The sequence below is a fragment of the Phyllostomus discolor genome, chromosome 4 (assembly GCF_004126475.2).
Source record: "Phyllostomus discolor isolate MPI-MPIP mPhyDis1 chromosome 4, mPhyDis1.pri.v3, whole genome shotgun sequence".
Lineage (NCBI taxonomy): Eukaryota > Metazoa > Chordata > Mammalia > Chiroptera > Phyllostomidae > Phyllostomus > Phyllostomus discolor.
This window is the reverse complement of record NC_040906.2, coordinates 63,599,566-63,619,673: the sequence shown is the minus strand read 5'-3', so window position 1 is coordinate 63,619,673 and position 20,108 is coordinate 63,599,566. Positions and strand designations below refer to the sequence as shown.

General features: G+C 41.9%; 1 protein-coding gene across 5 annotated transcripts in view; it reads right to left on the bottom strand.

Moving 5' to 3' along the window:
• ACVR1 (activin A receptor type 1) overlaps window positions 1-20,108 on the bottom strand; it is a 137,296-nt gene that overhangs the window by 46,499 nt on the left and 70,689 nt on the right. For 4 of the 5 annotated variants that reach the window (XM_036023449.1, XM_028508916.2, XM_036023453.1 and 1 more), the window contains one exon: window positions 18,534-18,607. In XM_036023449.1, the coding sequence (XP_035879342.1) occupies window positions 18,534-18,600 (67 nt within the window). In that variant the 5' untranslated portion in view covers window positions 18,601-18,607. Of the gene's footprint in view, window positions 1-18,533; window positions 18,608-18,814; window positions 18,948-20,108 lie in introns of all 5 variants that reach the window. The other variant, XM_036023451.1, reaches the window with a different exon arrangement.

Below are 20,108 nucleotides of genomic sequence, written 5' to 3'. Positions count from 1 at the left end.
CCACAATTTCCACGAGTGGGGAAGGAAAATGAAGATACAATATTGACAGCCAGGTCCTAGAAGCCACTGATTAGCTAACTGAGGCCACTCACCAAAGCACTGTTCATATAAGGAAATTCAGCTTTCAGAGCTTCCTGGGAAGGTCTAAGGCACAGACAGTGTGCCTTCTGATCCTGAACCCTCTGTCACAGGTCTGGGAGAGACCACTTTTTTCTTAAAGTAACAGGTTGGGTGGCTGTGCTTAAGAGACCTTAAGTTAAGGTCTTTGAAAATGTCAAGTTCATTTACACAGATCTGTGTGGGTGCATGCAAAGATGTGGGTTATCTCAAAAAGAAAAAAGCATTCTTAGTCTTCCCCCTTCAGGGTGAAAATAGTTCACTGCCCACTGTAATGTGGGTGCCTCATCCCACAGAGCAAGTGCATGCAGACACACAGACACCGGCCTGCTATTTATAATTGACTTGCTAGTTCTTTTGAAAACCACAAGGGGCTCATCCAAAGTAAAGACATGCCTGAAAGCTGAAAATCCAAAATAGCCACTGACAGTATATGTATGTCACCAACTCACCCCTGAGAATCAAAAGCCCTCAAACATTTTTAATGAACAAAAACTTTAATGAGCCAAGAGATAGTCTTTATTTTCCCTGCCTAAAGAAATTGAAGAGAAATTCCAGCACCAATCTATTTCTATGAGGATGAGAAACATATATATCTGTTGACATAATCCAGCAAAAAGTTTACACTTGCCAAAAGCGAGCTGAAAGATAATATTTCTAGAGAGTCTAGACATGCCTGTCACTCTTGAATGGCACAAAGCTGGCTGAGGGCTGCCAACTATGCTGCCCAACAGGTGACGATTCTTCGGAGGAAATGGATGGGCAAAAGGGAGGGGCAAGAGCTAACACTGTCATACTGATTTGTTTGTGATCTACAGAAGGGAGTTAGAAAGACTGCATTTTTAAACTATGCATAATGTAATTTATGCACATTCACACCTAAGCATCTATTTTAAAAACATAATTATTTTTTAAGGACCATATATACCCAGGGATAGGTCCCTAAAACAGTAAAGAGGTGGTGTCGGTCAACGCTAGGTTGGGGGTTGAGGGGCCAGTGTCATGATAGAGGGATAAAATAATAAAATAGGAGATTAGCTGTTCATAGACTGATAATGGATTAAAGAGTGCAAATCACCTAACTCGCTGTACCTATGGTCCACTAGGAACAACTATAAACAGTATAGTTGACCCTCCACATCCACGGATACAACCAACTGCTGACAGAAAACAAAATTTGGAAAACAGTTACATTGTTGTTGATGTGGATATACTACGTAGTTAAGCCTACAATGACTGCATCTGTACTGAACATGGGCAGACTTTTTTGTCATTATTCCCTAAACAATACCAGTTAACAACTATCCATAGCATTTACACTGTATTAGGTATTATAAGTAATCTAGTGACGACTTAAAGTGGATGGGAGGATGGGCACACGTCACATGCTATACTCTGCTACTTTATGTCACAGACTTGGGCATCTGCAGATTGGCAGGGTCCTGGAAGCAATCTCCCAAGGCAACCAAGGCACAATTGTAACTGCAGACCATAGAAGGCTCACTCATCATTGATCCTATGGAAATGGATGGTCCAGAGAACCAAAGAATTAATGACACTTAGTGATTCTAGTTAAAAATGTCAAAGTGAAAAAAGAAAAAACACCATAGGCCCAGGCTGGACGGACAGCTCAGGTGGTCAGAGTGCCGTCCCACTACGCCAAGGCTGCAGGTCTGATCCCTGGTCAGGGCACACACAAGAGTCAACCAAATTGATGTTGTCGCCCCTACTCCCCATTCCTTTCTATCCATAAATATCAATTTTTTAAAAAACCCAGTAACAATTTTTCTAACGTGCTCTTTCAGAGTGAAGTCTACTATTAAAGATCCAGCCCAGACTGAAATCTAGGTCCACGGAGGCACGGAGGGACACTGCTTTCCAAGGTCCGTAGTTTCTAACAGGACACAGGGACAATGTGACAGAGGTGTGGATTGTAACATAAAGAGTTCTGTCCAGAGCTGAACAGCCTCAAGTAAATAAGGTCTTTAGTAAAATTCAACTCATTATACCTACTATAAGGTCATAAACTAACTCAAATTCACTTATCAAATACTCTCCTTGAATCTGTATATCCCTAGAGTGGTTGAGTACAGATGACCAGGGTTAACCATGTTTAACTCGGTCATTCTTCTCAGTAAGATATCAAAGAAACAGGGTTTTCTTATCCTCCCCTCCACAATCAAGAAAAAGAGGAAAAAAAAACAGGAAGAAAGACAGCCATTAATGATCGGTAATAATTAAGTCAATCTCTGATACGGTGGAGCCATGAGCTCGGTCCAACAGTTAGCGGTCCAACAGTTAGCTAACGGAAAAGACAAAACCTTCACCAACTTTTTCTTATTTTGCTTTCATCCTCTTAATTTGCATAATCCCATATAACTAATTAGCAGGGCTCTTCATGCACCTATTTTGCATATGCAGTCAAATATAAAAACCCTAAATTCTTAAGAACGTAAAAGCAACCACAAGCATTCATTGCACGCCTGTACACACGCGTACATGTTATTAAACACCACTTCGGCAATTTTATCCAACAAAGTAGATTAGTCAAAGAGGTGCCAAAAGGACTTTCTGAGCTAGGATTACTAATTCAACAAAGAAAGTTAAAAGCAAGGTAACAGCATTTTCAGACCTTAATATCCACAATTCAAAGGAACACAGCAGGTCCCAGAATGCCCATGACTCACTGTTTTAGTCTTGTCAAAATTTAGGAATAACCATAACATGTGTGGGCCTGTGGTATTTTATTTGGGACAGGATTGTGGTGGGAGGGACGTGGGGGTGCGAGAGTTATCACAAACTCTTATAGGGCCAAAGGTAAGTTTCTGTGGCTCCCTAATCTTCCAGACTGTGCAATGAATACAAGGCACATCGAGGAAAACCAAGGAACGGATGAGCACCTTCTCTGACTGATTCCCACTGCACAGATGGGAGGCGGCATATCTGGTACGAAGTATTTTATACTTGCCTATGCAAATAACCAGGAAGTGTCCTGGCAGAAGGCAGCAAGTCTACTCCACCTAACTGACAATCATTTAAATAATTCAGCAGTTTAAATGCCAAGCCAGAGGTATTCCCTCTCTGAGGAGCTCCCCACATTGTTTGTTCTCAGAGGCACCTCCCAGCATTACTCAGTGTTATGGCTGGCACCGTGTGCCCTTTGTACCACCGGTGCCGTGTGAACACACTCATAGCCTGGGTCCGGCTGGGAGCGCCTCCCCGGAGGATGCAGTGCGGGTTCCTCAACCAGAGGCACAGGCTCTGAATCCAAGGGGTTCACCATGGCCAAATCTTTTAAAATATGTTTTATTTGTTCAGGGTATTACCTCACCATCTAGTCATGCCTATTTCACATGGCCCGATCCTACCCTGACAGAAGAAGAGGCAGAGCAAAGAGGGCCATGGACTTTTTTAAGACTGTCCACAGTTTGGGATAATCTTGTACTTCACTGTAAAACTGTTCACATGTATGTTTTAAATGGGACTTGAGCGATCCAGGCACATCAGGATGGACTTATCCCCAACCTTCTCCCTCCATCCTGCCCAGCCATGTATTCCATAATACTTTAAGGCATTTAAACTGATTATTATTCTAAATGGTGCACGAAACCCCAAGTTTCCCACTGAAGTCTTTGACACAACAAACAAACAAGAACATGCTACAAGTAAACCAGCCTCCAATTGTGATCCCAGGGGTCAGCAAAAGGAATAGCCTGAATTTCTTATCAGCTCACCTCAAAGTAGCACAAAAAACCATGGCAGCTATTAGATGATTATTACAAAAGTCCAAGAGCTCAGGACTTTCTGGCTAAAAAAGGAGCCCCAAACACCCCTGGACCCCTTCCAACAGTATAAACGATTCATTCATTCAAAAAGACAGCTTATATTAGGCTTATGGAAATGGGAGACCTTCCATCGTCTCCTAATCCAAAAGTACAGTTTGGCACCTCTCCAGAATCTGAAAGCATCTGAGGTCTCTGGCATTAAACAAAGGCTTAAGGAAGGATTTTGCAATGCCAGCAAACCTGCTCCTAAGACAGAAACACAAAGGTCCATCCAGAATGCCTCGTGAAGGGCATCTGATGGTCTGGCAAGCAGGCAAGCTACAGGCTCATGGCTAAAATATACTAAGTGCCTAAATATTCTGATGATAAAACACTCATTTAGGGAATCCAAAGCACACTTCTTTCTGATCAGAGAAGCTGATACTTGGTAAAGTTGTAAAGCCAAGAAGAAAACGTGTTCTAGGAGTTGAGAGAGGATAGATATATCTGAATGAGATCACATTAAATTTGAATAACAACAAAAACAATGGTTTTAGGATTTCCAAGATTTTGAACTCGTGATGCCTGCACTCCAAATGTGTTTGTTCTTCCTCAGGGTTCCCTAACTCAGCAAATGCTGCCCCCATTCAGATGTCCAAACCTGATGCTCTCTGGTTTCCATCACTCTCAAAATAGACAGTCATTAATCTGGCCCACAAAAGTCCTGGTTGATCTCCTCTCTGTCTCTTTAGCCTCCACCCGCCCCCCACCCAATGCCCCCAGATCCCCTCAGTTCTTGGAAGGCCTCTTCCTCCTTTGGGATCTCAGATCCCTTAGGTGTGGAATTCCCTCCACCTGGAAAGCTTAGCTCCCTCCCTGCCAACACCCCTACCCTCCTAGTTAGTACCTATCGGCCCCTCAGATTTTACATGTCATTTCTCAGAGAAGCCTTTGTTCACACACCCAAATCTACAGCAGAAACCACCTGTATACACCCACAAACATGCCTGTGCGGCTGCTGAATGGTCAAGTCTTTCCCACAGACTGTGCGTACTATGAGGGTAAGGACCGAGCCTGACATGCTCACCATCCTATGCCCTACAGCTGCCCAGTACTTGGCAGGAGCACCAGCCTGATGAGTATTTGCTTCAGAATGGATTTTCTTTTCACAGAAAGAATTCAGAGGTGGGAAGAGACATGATGCTGGTTTTCAGAGCAGACTGAGCCTATAAAGTCTTTAAATGTCAGCAGAGATCTTAAGGCAAGGCTTAGTCACCGAGCCAGCATGTCTGTGCAGACCACTTCTTCCTAGCGGGGCTCGCCACAGCGCCACATCTGTTCGCCTACTCGGGCTCACACTGGGGAAAATCAGTCATTCTTGTGGTGTGCTAGGTTTCTTTGTTTGCTTGTGTGTTTGCTACAAGAAAGTAAAACATAAGAATTCCTAAGCTGGGAATTAGTACATTATAGAACGATAGAGCTATTAGGAGTGACCCTTCCTTGGATAGCTGATTTGAGGACTTGTAGCTTCTACGGTCAAAACACAGTAAGTGCCTGACTCCAGTCAGTTCAGAGGGGTCGTGCGGGGCTGCCTGCTCAGCAGTGGAAAAGATGCCCCCGGTCTTCACTGCCATTTTTCTCCTATCAGTGAAAATAATGGCATTTTCCAGCAGGGAGCGGGGAAGACTGAATTACATCATTTTCCCCTTCTTGCTTTGCTGAAGGTGATAAGGATTCCAAAGTCATACCACATTTGAACTGCTAAAGCTGAGAGAGAAAAAAAAGTGCCATCTGTTTATTTTGTGTCTGGGCTGACTCCTTGTCTGTGAAATAATCCCTGTAAATTAAGCCTATTGCAGCAGCCACACCTTCTATTTCAAAGCCAAAACCTCGGTCTATGTTTAAGTGACTAACATGTTAAAGAACATTATGGGGTATGGACCTAAGACAATATTGGTCTGTCTTTTCTGTGCTTTTTATGATTCCCTAAATACAGCAAAGACTTGCCTCTAACTTATGTGCCATGTCTGTGAAGCAACTCCTTAATATGAAGAAAATAATGGCCACTTTCTTCATTTAGTCTTCAAACTTCTTGAATCTCTGCTTCGGAGAAGCAAACTATTTATTATAAGGCCTAATGGAAATTACCTACTGCAGAATTCTTTCAGAGACTGGAAAGTACCCCCACCCCACCCCAGACATTGACAATGCCTGTGTCACAGTGTACCGCAGACAGAAGGAAGAAGGGGAAAAGATCCCCACCCTGCCCCACCCCCCACCTGGTGGATTACACACATTTCCCATAAGTCATTGCTACTTCAGATTTAGAAGAGAGCCAGTGCTATGGTACACCCGCTACCGAATGGTGCTAGTGAGGTCTGTAGTTCACAGTGTGGGAAGAGGTTTTCCTGAGGCTGGTTGTTCCCTGCCCCAGGGGCAAACTAGGGAGCACGGGGCTGCTCCCATGAAGGCTCCCTAGCCAGGCTCTAGAGGGAAAATTTTGGTTTTAAAGGAAACCTTATACAAGGGGTCTGGATGGGAAAGGACAGTGGAGAAGGAACTCCGGGGCAGCCCCAGTGCCCAGCTCCCACCTCTATTTCCTCTCCCGCACTCTTTCCTAGCCCCTTTTCTCCGGGATTCAGGGATCAGGCCTCTGAGGTTGACAATCTTTGCTCTGCTTACCATCTGCAAGCCGCCACCACACCCTTTCAGGAAGCTTTCAAACCACAGAGATAAACCCTTCAAAAGATGGGCAAGGCTCCAATTTGTTGAACAACTGTCTGACAACACCGGCCTCCAGGCATGTGGCACCCAAAAGCTAAAGGTAAAAACGTCTGGAATTAGTCAAATTCCTCTTCCCTGGCTCCCTACCCTACCCCGCTCCAGAGAAAGCAGAGTGAGGAAACAAGGGATTTTCTAGACTATTTTCTTTCTTGCTCAGATGAGGCAACAGAGAATAAGATACTCGAGGGTAAAAAACTTCACAGAGCCCAAGCCTCTCTGATATTGCTGCTCCCCTGACCCCTGATTTCCCAAACTCAGGTCCCAAGGCCCTGGGAGAACTCCAGGGAAGGTTAATGAAGAAAGGAATCCCACGCCTTCAATCCCATGAATATAAGCCTTGTACATCTGCATTCCAGTCATTACAACTTAATATTTGCTGTGCATTTCTTCTCTACCTTATCAGTCTAATTAATATGGTGCACAAGAATTCATTAACTCACAAATTTAATACCCTTAAGAAGGCTTATTAGTGATAAACTTAAGATCCAACCATTAGCTTGAGTTTGGGTCATTTTGAACTTCTTTTTTATCCCCAAACCCACAGAACTTCTCCAGGTGCCAACACTTAAGGTAGAAACTGAAAGCATTTCTTCATAGTGCTATGAACCAGACTGGCTTTTCAAACACACTCCCTCACCCACATTCTCTGTGGCAGAGCACACCATTCCCAGCTTCCACAATAATCTTGGGCCCTGGCAGAAGAAAGGCAGCTAAATCTGAGACGTGTCACGAGGCCACTGGCTGGAGAGCAAGAATATCTAAACACAAACCAAGGCGAGAGCAACAGGCCAGCATTTCCGCAGATTCTCTTTGGCCCCTGGAGTTGCAGAGCGGTGACAGCCTAAAGATAACCCAAGTATCTACGAAGGGTCACTTTTAAATAGTAGCTTTAATACCACAAGTCACTTCAGAAGCATTTCCTTCCAGAGCCTGCCATGCATGCCCAACAACAGCAACCCGCTGAAGAGATGAGAGCCCAGAAGGAAATGGAAGGAGTCCCAAAGGGGAACAGACAGCTCCCAACATGCTGTGATTCTATTCTGTACCCAAATTTGGACTGCTGAGAAAAAATGATCTAGCACAGAGACACCTTGTAGAAGTGATCATTGGGGATTAAAGTGATCAACCGATAATCATTGGGGATTAAAGAGAGGGTAGACAATTAAATAAACAGTTTAACCCAATGCCTCCCCTTTCTAAAACAGAGACAGATAAACCGTGCATGGCTACCATCCAGGAGTGTTTTTAGGAAAGCGTTTCACTCCAAGAGAAAACACTACCTCTCAGTCTGTTTGGACCACAGTTTGGCTGAGCAAGGAGAACTGTATGGAATCTTCACCACATAATGTACATACGCAGCCACTGTGGCCACCCACTAACCACAGAAGTGCCAAACAGAACAGCTCCGAGAGCCTGCTCCTTTTTTTTTCTTCTTTCTTTTAAGCCAGGGCCAAAGTTCCCAAGATCTTCCTAAATATTAAAATCCACCCACCTCTCACCTACCCCGAGTGAGCCCACACTGTCTTAAATGGCAGTCGGCCAGGGGCTGGTATACAGGGGACAGGTGCTCAGTGGGCTATTTTCAGTTGCTATCAGATCAATCGGGAGCTGCACATGCTCAGTAGGCAGGCAAGTTTTGGTTGCATTTCAAACTCTGGGCAGCCAAGAGACATACACCTTTCACAGCTGCCAGGGCAACCAGCTGCCTGGTGCTCCTCCCAAGACGGGAGCAATGAAAACACTGTAACCTGGCCAGCCAGCATGCCACTGAGCAAGCTGTACCTCTCGTCTCACTGCCTGGGTTATTCTGAGCTGGGCTTATTGACACTCCATGGCAACACAGGAACAAAGGGCCAGCTACAGGGATTTAAATGTCTCACGAAAGTTGCTAGAAAAGTCAGCAGCCCAGACATCTGCTTTCATAATAAAAGTGGCAGCAGAATTATTACTAGATAAGTGTTGCTTACCACAGCTTTATTGTTTGTGAAACACCTGTAACAAAGGTCTATTCTTTAAACTACGGTTTGCTTTTTGTTTCTTTTTGTTGTTTGCCACCACTGAGGTGGCAGTTGGGATGCCTTTGAAAATGCAGCGTGTGGGCCCACCTGCTGCAACACGGCAAGGGGACCAAGCTTTCTTATCTGTCTACCTCTCACCTTGCCACACCCTGTGAACCCCTTCAGCCCACAACTCTTCCAAAACATACAAACGGCCCTGCTTAATCTTTCAAGAGCTCTCCCTGCCCATCACGGAGGGCCTCAGCTCTCCTTTCCTCAGATAACTCTGGCCATGCTGGACTGACTGCCCTGGCGGTATCCTCCATCACCAGCACCCCACTTCTCACGGCTCTGCCCTCCCCCTGCCTAACGAGTCCTTCTCAGTCCTTCCTTCACTAGTCTAATGCCTGTTCATCCTTCCACTTTGTTGCCCTAGGCTGACGTCCCCGACCCCAGCCCAGTGTGATATGAAGGCCCTTCCCATGGACTCTCCTAGTGCTGTGCTCTAACCTTTGCCGTACCCAATTAACCTATGACTCGTCAGCAGGACCCACTTCTAGTAATGTGGACATCACCAGTGCCTGCCAGTGTATTCATGCCAATTTATCAATTAAGAGAATGTATGATCAACTTCAGAAATAACAAGTGTGGAAAGGTTGTAAAGAAAAACGAACCTTCATACACTGCTAGCAGAAATGGAAACTGGTACAACCTTCATGCTATGGAAAATAGCATGGAGGTTCCTCTAAAAATTAAGAACAGATCTACCATATGACCCAGCAATCCCTCTTCTGGGTATCTACCTGAAAAATTCGAAAACATTTACTCATAAAGATATATGCACAACTGTGTTCATTGCAGCATTATTCACATTCACGACATGGAAACAACCAAAGAATCCTTCACTAAATGACTGGACAAAGAAGATGTGGCACATATATATTGCTCAGCCAAAAGAAAAGATGATGTAGTGCCATTTGCAACAACATGGATAGACCTTGAGACTATCCTGTTAAGTAAAAGAAGTTAGATGGGAAAAGTCAACAACCATATGATTTCACTCATATGTGAGATATAAAACAGAAAGCAATGCACAAACAAGACAAACACACAAGCAAAAACTCATAGATGCCGACAACAATGTGGTGATCACCAGGGGGAAGGGGGTGGGAGGAGTGAGAAGAGGATTACCAGAAGAGGAGGTAGAAATGGAGTCAAATACGTGGTGACGAAGGGAGACTTGACTTCAGGTGGTGGGTGCTCAATGAAATACACAGGTGATAGATTATAGAACCGTACACTTGAAACCTATATAATCCTATTAAATAATTTCACCCCAATAAATTTAGTAAAATCCAAAAAGAATATAAGATTGTCTTATAACTGATTCTCTTGCCACAAACTTAAGAATAAATGCTTTGAAAAGATGTGCTCTCTTATCTCCTTAGCCTAGATCAGTCCCTCTGTCTCTTATATTATCTTTTTTATTCTATAATGATAATTACTTATTCACTTGTTTGTCAAATATTCATGGAGCACCAACTGCATGCCACACACTATCTTAGACACGGGGTATAAAACAATGGATACCACAAGGCCCCAGCCTCTCACACTCAGGGCTCACTTTGCATGTGCTCCCCATGGCTCCTCACAGCTTCCCTGTTATTGCCACTGCAGTTAGCAGTCCTTGAGAGGTCAAGTGCATGTACACAGAGTCACAGGAAGGAGGAAGACAACAGCTCATGTGTTTGACTTTGTCTCTCCTGAAAAAGGCTTGTTTCCTCTGCATGACTAAGAGCCTTCCCTTCCAAAGGCACTCTGTCAAGCAACACCGATTAACTACCAAAAATCACCCTAACCTTGGCAAAGCTGACATTACAAAGCACATGAACTAGATGAAAAATGAAAGGAAGCTGTATGGCGTTCGTGCCATTCCCCATCAAGGAAGTCACATTCTAAGCTGGACTATGAGCATTTTTCCCTGTCCTTCAATTTACAACATTTCTGAGTAAATCTGGTGGGGTTTTTCTTTTTCCATTCAAACTGACTTGGTATAGGTGCCATAATTCAGAAAGGAAAACAACTGCAACAAAAAAGTTAATAAAAGAAGTGAATTTCACCAACCCCTCCCCAAGAGGAGTTTCTCATTCTTCCTCCTATTCCTTCTCTCCTTCCCATACCCCCCAAACACACACATCCTAGGAAAGGCCATGCTCTGCTGTAACCCATAACAAAGAATTAGATGTAGCATTACCATGGATCTGGAAAACACCCTGGTCTGCAGAGCTCAGATTCAGCTGATTACACTCAGGCGGCAGCTGCTCCAATGTTATGACCACGGCTGAGACGGTACAAATGTAAACTTCCCTCTTCCTGTCGAATCACTAACTTCGAGAGCGAGGATGGTCAGGCTACACAAAGTTATGAAAAAACAAAAGGTTCCAGGCCAGCTTCCTTGGAAAATACACAGGTTAATTGACAGAGCTTTCACCTGAGGGCAGCTGGGACTTCTGGGACAAGGAGCTCTTCAGAGAAGACTGGAGTGATCTTTTTTAAACTGACATGAGATCTCAGCAATTATGACTATTTCATATAATCATTATCTGTGGAATTTTGCCTAAGGTCATGCTGAACTGCAGAGGGAAGTTTTGGAGGACAGTTAGCAGTGTTTTGAAAGTTACAAATTAATTTTCAAATATCTTTTGTTTTCTTTGCTGTTTATTTCTACTCAGAAGTTAAAGTTGCTTAAAGAGTTACTGGACCCAATTCACACGCGCGTGCGCATGCACATGTGTGGGGGGGGGGGGGGGAGAAGGCTTCCCCACACCAACAAACAATTCTCAAACACCAGCAAATTCATCTCAATTCTGACTCTATTGACCTCAGAGATAGGATGAGATTCCACAGGTAAAGGGCTCAGTCCCACAAGACCACCTCCCGTTTCAGATGCCAATCTCAAGCCCAGGTTAGTTCCTGTGCTTCTGACCAACTGGTTATACATTAGATATTTCCAAGACCCCCTCCTTGGGTTCAATTTATTTGCTAGAATAGCTCATAGAATTCAGAAAAACCTGTTTACTCATGAGATTACCAATTTATTACAAAGGATATTAAAAGATATGAATCAATAGCTAGATGAAAATGTACACAGGACAAGGTCCCAAATGGAGGAGCATGTGTCCTCCTGAGCCTAGGGCCCACCATAGTGGCACACAGAAACATTCTCTTTCCCCAACACCGAAAGTCTCCAAAAAGGGACCAACAAACTATCCTGTCTGGGGTTTTATGGAGACTTCATGACCTAGTCATTGACTGTGGGCAACTGGTTCAACCTCCATTTCCCTGTTCCTTGCTATGGAATCAGGGAATGAAACCCAAAGTTCGGATACCCTAACCACCAGGTTGGCTCCTCCCCCTTAGGTGGGGGGAATCTAAAAGTTACCTCATTAACAGAACAAGAAATGCCATTGTTGTTCTCATCACTTGGGAAATTCTGAGGGGTTTGAGATCTGCATAGGAACACCAAACATATCTAAGAAATATACTCTGGTCACCAGAATGATTCTAAATCACAGTATCACAGCTGCATGTATGGCATTCCTACAAATCTACTTCACTAGTTCTTCCAAGCAGAAAAGATGGCATCCACTCTCTAATCCTTGAAACCTATCTCTATAAAAGCAAAGCTTAGCAGCTATTGCTCTGCCTACTCACTGATGACCAGAAGGAAATCATTTCATGAGCTAGGGTCTTGGATTTGTTTTCTCTTCTGTTCAATACCTGACTTTGATTGAAATTTTAGAGTCCTATCCACACTCCACTGCTACTCCTTCTTATATAAATACTCGCTGAACATGAACATTTTCTAAGATCCACTGGAAAAAAAACCGGATGTGGCTTTAGTTTAATTCCCCACAGCAGAAACAAACATTACCCAGGAAGGAAAGCTAAAAGGAAGCTTTGTCACAGCTCACCTTGCATCAGATAATACACCATCACTCTATTAGATAAGAAAATGTGACTATAAAGAGGTAGTATCTTGCCCTGGCCAGTGTGGCTCAGTTGGTTGGAGCTTCGGCCCATAAGGAAAGGTTGTGTTTGATTCCTGGTCACAGGGCAAGGTCCAAAACAAAGGAGCTTCTGTCCTCCTGCAGTTTAGGGCCCCCCACGTTTATGGGTTCGATCCCTGGTCCGGGCGCAGGTGTGTGTGACCCCCCAATCTGGACGCATACGACCCCTAGCCCCCGCACGGATCCCCAGTCAGGGTGCATAGGGAGGCAACCAATTGATGTTTCTCTCTCTCGCCCTTCCTGTCTCTCTCTAAAAAAGCAAATAAAGAAAAAAAAAAAAAAAGCCCTCCAGTGAGGATTAAAAAATAAAAGAAACAGCAGCATCTTTCAAAGTACAGCTTCATTAGATATTTACATTTTAGGTCCTGATAGCGGTAAATAGTGGTAAATAGCTCAGTAGATCTCAATTATCTCCCCAAAGTCTCATTTGATGATGTGTCAATGAAAAATATTTTGTTCTAAACAAAAGGGATAAATTATAGTAATGAGAAATGAGAGCAACACATTTAATACTGAGACATTTTTCTTACATTCACTCACCCCTTCAAGAACTTCCTGAATTTTCAATAATGAGAAATTCAAAGAAAGGCTTATTCTATTCTTACCCACCAGGGGCAAAGGGGGGCAACTCTGTGCCCCTAACAAAAAAATCTATTGAAATTATCCCCTTCCTTCCCTCACTGGATAATTGGGCTGGAAAGTCTGAGTGGCAATAGCTTTGGAAATAGTAAAATCAAGTCAACCCTGAGTATAATTTAGCAATCTTCTCTAGAACAGTCCAAAACCTCTTGCTTACAACTCTGCAAAGTCCAGCCTTCCTTGCTGTAATGAAATCTAACTATAGCTTACTAACTTAATAAAATGTGGGTCATCTTAGCTTGAGATATTTCTGAAGAAGCAATATTGCATTTTAAGTATCTGTGCCATGGTCAACACCTGCAAATGCTCATGGGGACAAAGGGAAAGCCAAACATGGATGTTCTGGAACAAAAATGAACTTCTCCCAGGTGGCATAATAACAGCATTAGAGCATGATTAGTCTTATTAATGGGAAGGAAAAGGAAGGATATACGGGTAATTAGGACTCAAGTGCTCTTCTCTGTGAGAGCAAATAAAACTCTTCCTGCAGCTACAGTTGTATATATAATGAGCATGAAAAATGAATACTGGCATGAGAGACAAGAGAGAAAACACAAGCCCAGGTGAAGCAGCCTCTCATCACTTGCTATTACAAGATCTCACCTCAGCCTTTCAAACACACTGGATTAAGCAGCATTGTAACATGCACCAGATACAATGTGAGTGTGGGATGGAGCTAATTCAGGGGACCAGAAAAATGTAAAAATTTGAAGAAGACTGGTAAGGGTTGAAACTCGTGAACACTATTCCTCAAAGTATATTATACCTTCTGTTGGCTACATAGCCTTAAGTACCTAAGAATTTTAACCAATTCAAAAGCACATCCCCAAAACCTCTATCATTAGGGTAATCAAGGGGATTATGCAAAACAATGCAAACAAAGCAATTAGCCCAACATTTGGCACATAGGAACCACTCCCTAAATATTACCCCTAATCATCAAAGAAGTAGTTATAGTGAGCAGTTTTCCAAACTTATTTGGTCTTTTTTGCCCCAGAGCATTTAGGATCCCACAGATCTTGATAAACATTATGCTAAGCAAAACAAGCCAAGGAGTGAAAAACAAATATCATATGATCTCACCTTTAACAGGAACCTAAACAACAAAACAAAGAAACAAGCAAAATATAACCAAAGACACTGAAATAGAGGACAGGCTGACAGTGACCTCAGGGGAGAGAAGAGGGAATTTCAGGGGACATTGGGAAGGGTTCACGGGAACAAACTTTAAAGGACACATGGACAAAAACTAGGGGGAGGGTGGTAATGGGAAGGAAGTGGGGAGGGTTGGGAAGGGGGGCTGGACTGGGAGTAAAAGGGAGAAAACTGTATTTGAACAATGATTAAAATAAAATTTTTAAAAAAAAGTGTTCTCAAGAACACCCGAGTAGCCAAATTCTATCAAAATTATTGTTTAGGCCTATTTGAAATGATAAAACTATTTCTACTTAATGTTTAAGAAACATTTAGGAGCAATTAGAAAAGAAAAGGGGAAAAGCTTGTTTTATTTTTTGTTTGTTTTTTTAATGGACTAAGAAGAATAACAACCACACAACATACATTAGAACAAAATTTCTATGACTTTCTTATGTCTACCCCAAGAACGCTATCAGCCCCAACGAAGCACAATGAATAAGGTGTCGTGGTTGCTCTGCAATATCAAACAGGGGTCTATTTCCTTTTAAACCTGGTAGTTGAAAGCTCTTCACTAGACATTGGAGCTTTTATAAAGAGTTTATTTATCTGCCCCATTATTTACACCTTTTGGTTAAGTATTTTGTACTTAGCATTTGCTTTATGACTTCTGTTGAGTATATTAGAGTGTATTACAATTAGGGGTTCTCAGTGGCTTTTCAAAATAAATTCCTAGTAAATATATAAAAACAAAGAATCTTTTCATAGAATATGCTTGACAATTAACAAGGCGTTGAGTCATGGAGGGAAGACAGGACTAAGGCAACTGCCATTACGATTAGAGCAGCTAGGTTGTAGCATTCACTGGGTATTCTGTTTAAAAAAAAAAAAGCTATGGCAACTAAAGAATGTTGTGTTCTTTTCCTTGCTTGTAAACATCCTACTGGTGGTGGTATACTGAATAGCAAAACCTTCGTGGCAATCTTGTTCCACTTCAGCCAGACTAACTTGTTTCATTATATATCTTTCCTGTGGCATTAAGAAGATAGTTGCTGGATTCTTTGGGCAGCTTAAGAGCTAAAAGCAAGAAAAATCAACCAATGGAATGGTTATTAATATTCTTCCACAAATGCCTTTTTTTTCTTCTCTTTTACTCATTCCTTCTCCACTTTTTTTCTATTCATACTACATTTCCACCTCAATTTCTTTTCCACACTCTTTTTTCTATTGAGACTACTATACTACAGGACCACCCATGATATCAAGTAAAACCCAAAGGAATTTCTTAATAACACATAGAACACTGTACCTAGAAAAGGGCATGTAATTTGGAAGGACTTTATGCCACGACATTCTTTAGATTTTGTTATAGTGATCACAGTGTTTAGCAATTAAAAAGAGGAGGAAGAATTCTAGACACTTGCCTGTTATGTCCCCATTGTCAAATGTCCCTAGGAAGGTCATGTCCACTAGCGGAGGAGAACTGCTGTTAACCCATCAAATCTTTCCAGGCCATTTCTTCTCATTAATTCCTTCAACTTAGGATCCAACCTCTTTTCTGGTTAAAATATCTCTAATTCCTTTAAATTTGCAATGCAGGATCTTTACTTTATATCCTCTTGGCACTAATTATAATCACTGCTATATTACTGGAATGTTTTTAACAAACTTGCTTACTGCAGAGCCTACACTCTAGACACCTGAATAAACAGATCATCCAACAGAAGTTTAATGTAAGTCACATTATGTAATTCACAAAACGCAATGTTATTGGATAACATAGAAGAAAACCTAGATGACCTTGGGTATGGCAATAATTTCTTAGAGGCAAGATCCATGAAAGAAATAATTAATAAGATAGACTTCATTAAAATTAACAACTTTGGTCTGTGAAAGGCAATGTCAAGAGAATGAATGAGAAGACAAGCCACAGACTAAGAGAAAATACACGTAGAAGACACATCTGATAAAGGACTATTACCCAAAAAACAAAAACAAAAAACCCCTCAAAACTCAAAAATAAGAACGCAACCAACCCGATTAAAAAATGAGCCAAAGACCTTAACAGACACCTCACAAAGATATACAGATTAGCAAATAAATGTATGAAAAGGAGCTCCACATCCTATCATCAGGGAAATGCAGATTAAAGCCACAACGAGACACCACTGCACACTTATTAGAATGGCCACAGTTCAGAACACTGACAATGCCAAATAGTGGTGGGGATGTGCAGCAGTAAGAATGCTCATTCATTGCTGGTGGGAATGCAGAATGGGACCGCTATTTTGAAAGACAGTATGTAACTTCTTACAAAACTAAACATTTGCTACCGTACAATCTAGCATCACAGTCCTTGGTGTTTTCCCAAAGGAACTGAAAATTTTGTCCAAACAAAAACGTGCACACGAATGTTTATAGCAACTTCATTCATAATTGCCAAAACCTGGAAGCAACCAAGATGTTCCTTCAGTAGGTCAACAGATAAACTGTGGTACATCCAGACAATGAAATATTATTCAGTGCTAAGAAGAAATAAGTATGAAAATATATGGAGGAATGTTAAATGCGTATCAGCAATGTAAAGAAGCCAATCTGAAAAGACTACACATTGCATGATTCCAATGACAGAACATTCTGGAAAAGGCAAACTATGGAGGCAGTAAAAAGATCAGTGGTTGCTAATGATTAAGGGTGGCAAGGGAAAGGGATGAACAACAGGTGAAACACAGAAGATTTTCAGAGTGGTGAAATACTCTGTATGATACCAATACTCTGTAATGATACATACATGTGATTATACATATTTGTCCAAACCCATAGAATGTGCAACACCAAGAGTGAGCCCTCATGTAGACTGTGGACTTTGGGTGATTATGATGAGTCAATGTAGGTTCATCAATTATAGCAAATGCACCAGTCTGGTGCAGAAGATTAACAATGGGGGAGACTATGCATGTGGGACTAAAGAGGGTATGAAAAAATCTCTGTACTTTCCTTCTGATTTGCTGTCTACCTAAAAAAAGGCTTAAAAAATAGTCATAGTACGCCCTGGCTGGTACAGCTCAGTGGATTGAGTGCAAACTGCAAACCAAAGGGTCGCTGGTTCAATTCCCAAACAGCGCACACACCTGGGTTGCAGGCCAGGCTCCCAGTGGGGACCACATGAGAGGCAACCATACACTGATGTTCCTCAACCTCTCTTTCTCCCTCCCTTCCCCTCTCTCTAAAAATAAATAAATAAAAACCTTTAAAAAAGTCACAGGGAAGGAGGGAAGAAAGGAGTATTAAGGAGTATTATATCTGACAGGACTAAGAACAAACTTGCTTACAATAAGCCCAACCATACATAATACAACGATACACAGTACAATCATGTACCACTTAAGGATGGGGACACAGTCTGAGAAACTTGTCCTTAAGTGATTTCATCGTTGTGCACACATCATAGAGTGCACTCACATAAACCTGGAAGGTACAGCCTAATATACACCCTTGCTACATGGTGTAGCCTGTTGTTGCTCCCAGGCTACAAGCCTGTACACCATGTCACTATACACAACAACATGAGATTAAATCAAGTGCAAGAGAAAATGATGCAATCAAGAGACGTGGTGAGCACGAGATGCATGAGGCTGCTGTCTATGGAACATGGCACACGTTTTACAGCAATAATAAATAGAAAAGAGCATACTTTAAAATAATGATAAGAAAATATAGTAAATACGTAAGCCAGTAGCATAGTGTCATTTATTGTCATTATCAAGTATTGCGTACTATGCATAATTGTGTGTGCTAACTTTGATGCAACTGGCAGTGCAGCAGGCTTACGCCATCACCACAAACATGTGAGTAATGTGTTGTGCTGTCACCTTACAATGGCTATGACGTCACTAGGTGACAGGAATGTTTCATCTTCATTATAATCTTGTGGAACCCCCACGGTGTGTCATCTGTCCTTCACCAAAGTGCCACTGCATGGCCCCAACTATACACTGTCCTGCTCCGAACAGCTGTGAGTCTCTTACCTTCCATACTCGGGGAAGGGAAAGCAATCATCATCAGCAGAGGAAGAATCATCACTCCATCTACCATTGTACAACTGTGGAGGAAAAAAGTAAGATATAAGTAAGACAAAAAATTTAACTACAGGATGACAAGTTAAATTAAGCCTACCATTTTCAAACTGCCATTCAAGGCCTTTCTTACAAATCCCCCTCACATATGTTGCCTTATTTCTTAGTATATTTAAACATATACCCTTTACATGGATCTAAACAAATCATCTTAAGAAGTTAATCAGATGTACCTCCTGCTGGTGGCGACTCTAAGGTGACTTTCTCTGAGTCTACAACACTCTTTCAGTGGGACCCGACAACTTCCCAGCTATATACAGCTAGGCATTCCCACAGGATTTTAGGTTTGAATTTTATCTTATCCTACTAAATGCAGAATTGGCACTAAATTAAAAACTCTGAGAAGCATGAATAGATGGCTCCTACAATATGATAAAGATTAAGTGGCTGAATCATTCAAGCCAAATTATTATGTTTGAGTCTTACTTTTTCTCCTTGCTCTTCATACAGCCTGAGAGGAGAGGGAAAAACCTACAATATACCCCTCATCTATGGCAAAGCAATGCCTTCCTGCATTAACCTCAAGTGTAACAGAGGACAGACACAACCACGACAGGAAGAAATCACGTGAATGTGTGACACATCAAACTACAACTGAGAAAAAATAAGATACCTGACAAAAATAAAAACTTTCAAGTTGATACTGCCCTGAAACTACACTGGTAAAATCTCAATCTTCTGAATTAAAAGACTACAATAAAGAACTTTTCCATTTGAATAATCTTGAAAAATTTCAGGAATATGATGCCAGGTTGGTTATACAAATTCATTATTACAAAAAATAATTTTAAAAAATTAAACCTTTGTCCAGTGATTTTATGGATGGTCAAATGAAAAAGAAAACTGGCCAAGTTCTTTAATGAATAGGTTAGTGCACTATCCTAATTTTATAGCTTCAAGCAAAGAACAAAAGCCCATTGCTACATAAGTGGTTTAGAGTGGACAGCTTCTGATTCATATTCTTAATATCAAATTTTGAGGTTGAGAGTCTGATTGTTCATTCCCCACACCCGCATCCTATCTTACCAGCCCTCATTTCAATGTGTTTATAATTGTATTTCAGCCAATCCCTTCTCTGTTAGCAAGATGAGGCAGAGGGGTAAAGGAGATTTTTTTATGTACCCCCCTTTTATATTTTTAAAAGAACATGAAACTTAAGTGAGCTCCTTTTATTGTTGTTATTATTATTTCCATGCTCACATAGACCTTGTCTATAGTGAGTCCCTATTTGTGACATACAAGCTACCTAATTTTGGACCCAGGGCCCTCACAATCAGATATGGATTCCTCCAACACCATCTTATCCCTGTACCTTTAAACATGAACATAGTGGTGGTTCCAAGTGCCTCAAATGCCCTGAACTTCCTCCTCCACCCCTAGGCTACCCAACTGCCTCTTCCTGTCACTCATGATCTAGCTCAGGACGCAAACACATGGTGAAACACTTTTCCATCAGCAGTGATTTCT